This window comes from Trachemys scripta, chromosome 1 (assembly GCF_013100865.1).
Source record: "Trachemys scripta elegans isolate TJP31775 chromosome 1, CAS_Tse_1.0, whole genome shotgun sequence".
In the NCBI taxonomy this organism is placed as follows: domain Eukaryota; kingdom Metazoa; phylum Chordata; order Testudines; family Emydidae; genus Trachemys; species Trachemys scripta.
The window spans coordinates 85638402-85646674 of NC_048298.1; the positions used below are offsets into that span (position 1 = coordinate 85638402).

General features: G+C 43.0%; 2 protein-coding genes across 2 annotated transcripts; one reads left to right on the forward strand and one right to left on the reverse strand.

The window, feature by feature from the left end:
* Positions 1 to 6846: 6846 nt before the first annotated feature.
* On the reverse strand, positions 6847 to 7437 carry LOC117879205 (histone H2A.J). Its single transcript, XM_034774232.1, has one exon. It carries the CDS (start codon positions 7275 to 7277, stop codon positions 6888 to 6890), a length of 390 nt encoding a protein of 129 aa, XP_034630123.1. The 5' UTR covers positions 7278 to 7437; the 3' UTR covers positions 6847 to 6887.
* A 119-nt stretch (positions 7438 to 7556) lies between these two features.
* LOC117879249 (histone H2B 8) lies at positions 7557 to 8273 on the forward strand. Its single transcript, XM_034774301.1, has one exon. It carries the CDS (start codon positions 7617 to 7619, stop codon positions 7995 to 7997), a length of 381 nt encoding a protein of 126 aa, XP_034630192.1. The 5' UTR covers positions 7557 to 7616; the 3' UTR covers positions 7998 to 8273.

Here is an 8273-nt window from a genome sequence, read left to right on the forward strand (position 1 = left end):
CACACCGTAGCCTGGCCAGTCGTGAAACTGGTTTTCAAAGCTTCTCTGATGTGCAGCGTGCCCTGCTGTGCTCTTCTAACTGCCCTGGTGTCTGGCTGCACTTAATCAGCGGCCAGGCGATTTGCCTCAACCTCCCACCCTGCCATAAACGTCTCCCCCTTACTCACACAGATATTGTGGAGCACACAGCAAGCAGTAATAACAATGGGAACATTGGTTTCACTGAGGTCTAATCGAGTCAGTAAACTGGGCCAGCACACTTTAAACGTTCAAAGGCAAATTCTACCACCATTCTGCACTTGGTCAGCCAACAGTTGAACAGATCCTGACTACTGTCCAGGGTGCCTGTGTATAGCTTCATGAGCCATGGCATTAAGGGGTAGGCTGGGTCCCCAAGGATAACTATAGGCATTTCAACATCCCCAACAGTTATTTTCCAGTCTGGAAAGTAAGTCCCTTGCTGCAGCTGTTTACACAGACCAGAGTTCCTAAAGATATGAGTGTTATGTACCTTTCCCGGCAATCCCATGTTGATATTGGTGAAACGTCCCTTGTGATCCACCAGTGCTTGCAGCACCATTGAAAAGTACCCCTTTTGGTTTATGTACTGGCTGCCTTGGTGCTCTAGTCCCAAGATAGAGATATGTGTTCTGTCTATCGCCCCACCACAGTTAGAGAATCCCATTGCAGCAAAGCCATCCACTATGACCTGCACATTTCCCAGAGTCACTACCCTTGACAGCAGCAGGTCAGTGATCGCCTTGGCTACTTGGATCACAGCAGCCCCCACAATAGATTTGCCCACTCCAAATTGATTTCCGACTGACCGGTAGCTGTCTGGCATTACAAGCTTCCAGAGGGCTATCGCCACTCGCTTGTGAACTGTGAGGGCTGCTCTCATCTTGACATTCTTGCGCTTCAGCGCAGGGGAAAGCAAGTCACAAAGTTCCATGAAAGTGCCCTTACACATGCGAAAGTTTTGTAGCCACAGGGAATCATCCCAGACCTGCAACACTATGCAGTCCCACCAGCCTGTGCTTGTTTCCCAGGCCCAGAATCAGCGTTCCACGGCATGAACCTGCCCCATTACCACCATGATGTCCAAATTGCCAGGGCCCATGCTTTGAGAGAAGTCTGTGTCCATGTCCTCATCACTCTCATCACCGCGCTGTCGTTGCCTCCTCACCTGCTTTTGCAGGTTCTGGTGCTGCATACACTGCAGGATAATGCGTGTAGTGTTTACAGTGCTCATGACTGCCGCGGTGATCTGACCGGGCTCCATACTTGCCGTGGTATGGTGTCTGCACAGAAAAAAGGCGCGAAATGATTCTCAGCTGTTGCTTTCACTGAGGGAGGGGGGCCTGATGACATGTACCCAGAACCACCCACAACAATGTTTTTGCCCCATCAGGCATTGGGAGCTCAACCCAGAATTCCAATGGGCGGTGGACTGTGGGAACTGTGGGATAGCTACCATAGTGCAATGCTCTGAAAGTAGACACTAGCCTCGGTACTGTGGACGCACTGCGTCGACTTAATGCGCTTAGTGGGGACATACACAATTGATTGTATCAAATCGATTTCTAAAAAAAACAACTTCTATTAAATTGACCTAATTTCGTAGTGTAGACATACCCTTTAAGGCAAGAAGGGACCATCATCATGATCATCTAGTCAGACCTTCTGCACATTGCAGGCCACAGAATCTCATCCACCTGCTCTTGCAATAGGCCCATAACCTCTATCTGAGTTACTTAAGTCCTCAAATATTGATTTAAAGACTTCAAAGTTGCAAAGAATCTACCATTTAATCTAATTCAAACCAGCAACTGACCCTTGCCCAACACTGCAGAGGAAGACATCTCTGCTAATCTGACCTTGAGGAAAATTCCTTCCTGACCCCAAATATGGTGATCAGTTAGACCCCGAGCATGTGGGTCAGACCCACCAACCAGACTCCTGGGAAAGAATTCTCTGTAGTAACTCAGAGCTTTCCCCATCTAGTGTCCCATCTCCAACCACATTTGCTAATAGAAATTGTGGCTGGGCCATATGCCACAGTAGGCTGGTTCAGAACTTCACTCCTCTGACGGTTAGAAATCTTTGTCTAATTTCAAGTGTAAACTTGTTGATGGCATGTGTATATCCATATCTTCTTGTGCACCTTTAATCCTTAACTTAAAGAACTCCTCTCCCTCCTTGGTGTTTATCCCTCTGATGTATGTATGGACAGCAATCATATCTCCCTTCAGCCTTCATTTTGTTAGGTTAAACAAGCCCAGCTCCTTAAGTCTCTCTGTTAAGGCAAGTTCTCCATTCCTCTGATCATTCCAGTATCATTTTTCAGTACCTATTCCAGAATGATTTAATCGTTCTGAAATATGGAAGAACAGACTTGAACACAGTATTCCAGTTGAGGTCTCACTAGTCCCTTGTACAATGGTAATAACACTTACCTATCTCTATAGGAAAAACCTTGCCTGATTCATCCTAGGATTGCATTAGCCTTGTTCATGGCCACTTCATATTGGCAACTCATGGTCATCCTATGTTATTTATCAAATCACCATAAAAAAAAATCAAAGATCCTCAGTGTTTATAGTCTATGTTTTTATTTTTGCCTTTTCAATGCAATTGTTACAAAGATCCTGTTTAAAGCTCTTATTAAACTGAACTTTGTAATACAAACTTAACCGTGGTACAACTATACCATAATTGAAAAGGCTACCCCTCTAAGGTAATAAAGGTGTTAGTGGGTCACTGCCATTTCTTAACACATACAGAGGGCAGCTAGACACAATTATGACAAAACTTTATTTGTATTTAAAAATAAATAAATGCCCCCTTTCCGCCTACACACACCTTTATACACACACACACACACAGACACAGACCCCTTTACACACACACACACTCACTGAGCAGACAATGAAGGACACTCTTCTCACCCTACTACCTTACCATTAGGGCTGACTCTATACCAACAGTGATTCTGGGTGACCTAACATACCTAACTTTGCCACAGATCATGAAACTATAACCCAGTTTCACAGTTAGACACTGCTTCAACTACAATCTCCTTGTCATCCATATACACCTTTGCACAGTCGTCTGGTTTCCTACCTTCATGATCTTAACAGAAGCAAAGGTGTACATGAATGGGAAAGAAGTTGATCAGATAGAAGAGTCTTGGCTACCAGGGGATGTGATGATATTTGAAGGTGGCTGCCATTAAGATATTCATACAAGATTAGGAAAAGTAAATACCACCTTTGGAAGGATGAACAACATCTGGTCAAACAGAGGTCTCCATACCAAACTAAAGATCAGACTATACCATGTGGTTGTACTGAACACAGTATTGTGAGGAGCAGAGATTTGGAAGATGACAGTGACTAACAAAAAGAGATTAGAAGCTGCCAATTACAGATGGTTGAGGAAGACACTACACATTTAATGGAAAAACAAAATAAGAAATGCGAGAGTAAGAGGGCTGACAGAGCAGGACGTGTTAGATAATATAAACAAAGAAAGAAGGCTCAGGTGGTTGGGAGATGTACACAGTATGGAAGATGGGAGACATGGTAAGCAAGTATGGAATTGGGTACCCAAGGGAGGAAAAAGAAAGTGAGGAAGGCCAAGGAAACACTGGCAGAAGACAATGACAAAGGGTATTCAATATGCTGGCATCATCTGGAAAGAAGTACCACAATTAATGAATGTCCATAATCAGTGGAAGAACTGGATTGCCTGATGTGTCAGTGGCTCAGGAGGAACTAAGGAAAGGTTACTGAAATAGAAAAATGAGAGGTTGATACACATAAGGCTGCTAAAAGCCTTCCTTCCATCTAAACAATGAAGGCACCTCCCAAAAACACACCACTCAGAAGTCCACCAAGTTGCGCATGTTAAGATTTCTGCTGAGGTAAGAGAATTGTTAGCATAACAGAGCAAAATGTTCTTATGATGACAATAAATATGCACATACAGATAATTGTTTTTATTGAGAAAACATTGCCATGGTTTTTTTGGACACTAGTTTTCTGGGAGTACTTGTCAACTTGGTTATGTGTGGCAGTGGGTATTACAAGCATCACCATCATGATCATCAGCACATTATATATTTTAATAAACCTAAGTGCAAGGTTATACATCTAGGGACAAAGAATGTAGGACACACTTACAGGCTGGTTGACTCTGTCCTGGAAAACAGTGACTCTGAAAAAGGTAGGTAGCCAATTAAACAGGAGCTCTGGTGCAATGCTGTTGCTAAGAGTTCTAACACAAACCTTAGATGTATAATTAGGGTGGTATTACTTCTTTATGTGGCTTTGGTGACACCATTATAGTAATTCTTTGTCTAGTTCTAGTGTCCATGCTCCAAAAAGGATGTTGAAAAATTTGGACAGGTTTCAGAAAACTCCAAGAATGAATTGAAGCCTGGAACATCTACCTTACAAAGACACTTAAGAAATTCATTCTGTTTAGCTTATACAAGAGAAGAGTAAGGGTGTTCTGTTCACAGTCTCCAAGCACTGACCTGGAGAGTTTTTGTTTGTTTTGTTTTTGTTTAGTTTATAGTAGAGGGCTCTTAAATCTAGCAGGCAAAGGTATAACAAGAGCCAATGACTTAAAGCCTATATAAGGTGTCATCTTGGAACCAAGAGGGTAATTGGACCAGTGACAGTGAAATAATTTCTGCCTCCTACCTCTAGTCTCACCCACCTCCCAAAAAGAGTCCATTTCAGCCAACCAGAAAAAATGTAGCTCTGCAACACTTCATTGTAACTAAACCGAAAGCATCAGAGAGAAAAGATGCATTTTCCTATATTCTGCTCTTCTTTTCTATGTGTTTGGGATGTTTGGTCTTAAAATAGACAACCTTCAAAAATAAAGCCAGAATTGTTCCCTTTAAAAAAAACTATAAATATACAATTAGCACATGTAGTTAAAATATTTTTAACACGCACAAAAGAAGATAGGTTGCTTACAAAAGTGTGGTGTAAAAGTAAAACTAAGTTCTTGGAAACAATACCCCAAACACAAGTTACTGTTACTGTGTCAAAACAAGAGAAATAAAGGTTATTTAAATAAATCACAGAAATCCTATTTAATCCACAACACACCTACCCAACCTATTGCCAAAGGTTCTCTTTGTGACTGTAGAGGTCCAATTGGTAAAGCTGCGTGTAATAAACTGATGGCCTAGCACTGAATAAGGAGCATTCTAATTTTAATGGGACTCAAAGGAAAGATGCTTTACCTCAGCCTGGAGAGAGAGCTGTTGCATGGCAGCAGGAAGTTTGTATTTCACATCAAGGCTACATTTTGGGAGGATGAACACATTTATTTGGAGCTTGAGATATAAAAGGGGGAGGCTTTGAAACGAGGAGGTATGAATAGCACTCCCCACCCACAATATCACTGCTACAAGCTACATGCACAACTCCAGAGTTCCAAGCTCTCTCCTATCAACGTTGCTTACCCCCCTGGAGCATAGATAAGCTAGTTATCCTTCATCCCTGCTCTGCAGGGAGTCGATGCAGTAAAGTGCATTAAACATGCTGGAGATAAATTATAAAATGGATTGTGGGGGAGATGGCTAGAGATGGAGTTATAGGCACTTGAGCAGTTCCCCCATAGCTGGTGCTTTGGCTCACTTGGGCTGAGGGAGGAACTTTGATCCTTCGGGGTTGCAGCCATGGTATAGGCGGGGAATCGATGCAGAAAATACCGATGTATTGGCTCATTGTGGGACTCTGTGCTCCCCATAAAACGAGGATCCCCACCACCACCTGTCGCCCTCATGGCAACTTCGGCACTCTACGACACCGAAACAGCAGCGCTCAGTACATGTGAGCTGGGAATCTACTAAAACTCTGATAACCTCTTAACTCAGTTCTGCAGGGCGTACTCTTTGGAGCGCCTCGATCTCTTCAGTACAGAAGGTGAAAGGAGAGAATGAGGAAAATGGGAAGCGCCGCTGGTGATTGGGAGGAACGAGGGAGAAGAGAGAGAAGGAAAAAATACAAAACGCAGCTGAGTAGCAACGAAATGAAAACGGCTGTCGGGTTTGAAAAGCCCGCCCAGTGCAGCAATTGTTCAGTGCGGCCCGTGGCCACTCATTTCTTCTAGGGGGTTTTCTCTAAATTCAACGCTTCATCGCCCAGTCCCGGTAATTTGAGAAGCTAGTTTGGTTTAACACACCGCACCTCTAGATTTCATTAGTTCATTTCCAAACCAATCTAAATTAAATCGCAGGAAAGCTTTATTCCCTTAAATCAGAGCACACACATGAAGAGATCTATGAATGCTGTTCAGTTTTTATGTAATACATGTATCTTGATACTTTTCGTCCTTTTTATTGTACATCCACCTCTTGCTGTGCTTGTGTTTCAGCCAATCCTCTAAATTCATTCACGTCTCTGAGAATCCTTTGTCAGAGTGACCTTCAAGCTGATGCATTTGTTTTAAGACAGGCAGAACGACCAGACCACAATAAAAGGACTGGGGAGATGGGTTAAATACGGAACATAAATCGTAAAACCTCATTTCGGCTATTTTTAGTTTCTATATATTGCATCTTGAACTACGAACGAGGCATACACTAAATTACAAAATTATATCAATAACATCTAGAAATTCATTGCAATAGTTACTGGTAATTCGAAAGGTTGATTACTTAAGGCAGAACGTGGAAAACCCTAGGAGAAAAACTGCTGTGAAATGATTGAATTTAAAACAAAGCGTACTCACACTTTGTTAAAACCGTAAGATAATAATTTAGCTCTTTTCCGATCCTGTGGGTGGCTCTGAAAAGAGCCTTTGGGTTATTTTTTTTTTTAATTTTAAGCAGAGTCGGATCTCTCGTTTTTCCTAGATTAATTTTACTTGCTCTTGGCTTTATGACTTTCGGTCTTCTTAGGCAGCAGCACAGCCTGGATGTTGGGCAGAACACCCCCTTGAGCAATCGTGACTTTCCCTAGTAGTTTGTTGAGCTCCTCGTCGTTACGGATGGCGAGTTGCAAATGGCGAGGAATGATCCTGGTTTTTTTGTTATCGCGAGCAGCGTTACCAGCCAACTCGAGAATCTCAGCAGTCAAATATTCTAAGACAGCAGCCATATATACAGGGGCTCCAGCGCCAACTCGCTCAGCATAATTACCCTTCCGGAGAAGCCGATGAACACGGCCCACCGGGAACTGCAAGCCAGCCCGAGATGACCGAGACTTTGCCTTAGCTCTCACTTTGCCTCCTTGTTTTCCTCGACCCGACATTGCAATTCTTCACCACAGACACCACCGTTCGGAGAAACACAAATAGGAAAAACATAATGACGCAACGACTCTTGCCCTTTTATCCCCTCTCCTGGACTGATTAGTGAATCATGATTGGTTGAAAAATGTCACTGTCTGAGCAACCAATGAAGACGAGGATCTCACGTTGACCAATCGCAGCATAAAACGCGTTGCCCTATGTTTAATCTAACTGCCAATAGAAAACGAGAAAACATAGGCTGCTCATTTGCATAGCAAACCTATAAATAGAGGGAGGAAAGCCTTTCTTTGAGTTCGTTGTAGTTGTGGTTGTGAGAGAGAGTACAGCTAGCTATTAAAATGCCTGAGCCGGCGAAATCTGCTCCGGCTCCCAAGAAGGGTTCCAAGAAGGCCGTGACCAAGACCCAGAAGAAGGGGGATAAGAAACGTAGAAAAACAAGGAAAGAAAGTTATTCAATTTACGTGTACAAGGTATTGAAGCAAGTTCATCCGGACACCGGCATTTCTTCTAAAGCCATGGGGATTATGAACTCCTTTGTAAATGACATTTTTGAACGTATTGCTGGGGAAGCGTCTCGTCTGGCGCATTACAACAAGCGCTCGACCATCACTTCTCGGGAGATCCAGACCGCTGTGCGCCTTCTGCTCCCCGGGGAGTTAGCCAAACACGCGGTGTCTGAGGGTACAAAGGCTGTTACCAAGTACACCAGTTCTAAGTAAAGATCTATGGAACGAATGCTAACATCTGTAACCCAAAGGCTCTTTTCAGAGCCGCCCACCTATTCTGTAAAAGAGCTTTAACACTAAACCATGCGTGGTGTTGTTTTGACACACATACTCTATTCTGTATTTTTAGTATGGGTGTTAATTATTGATTGATGCGGGAAATGTATTTGCCCTATTGAGGAACCAAAAGCCACATAAATACAAGAAGTAAAATGGAAGTTTACTGTATACGAATACTCAAAGGATGAAAGTAAAAGTTATATATATATA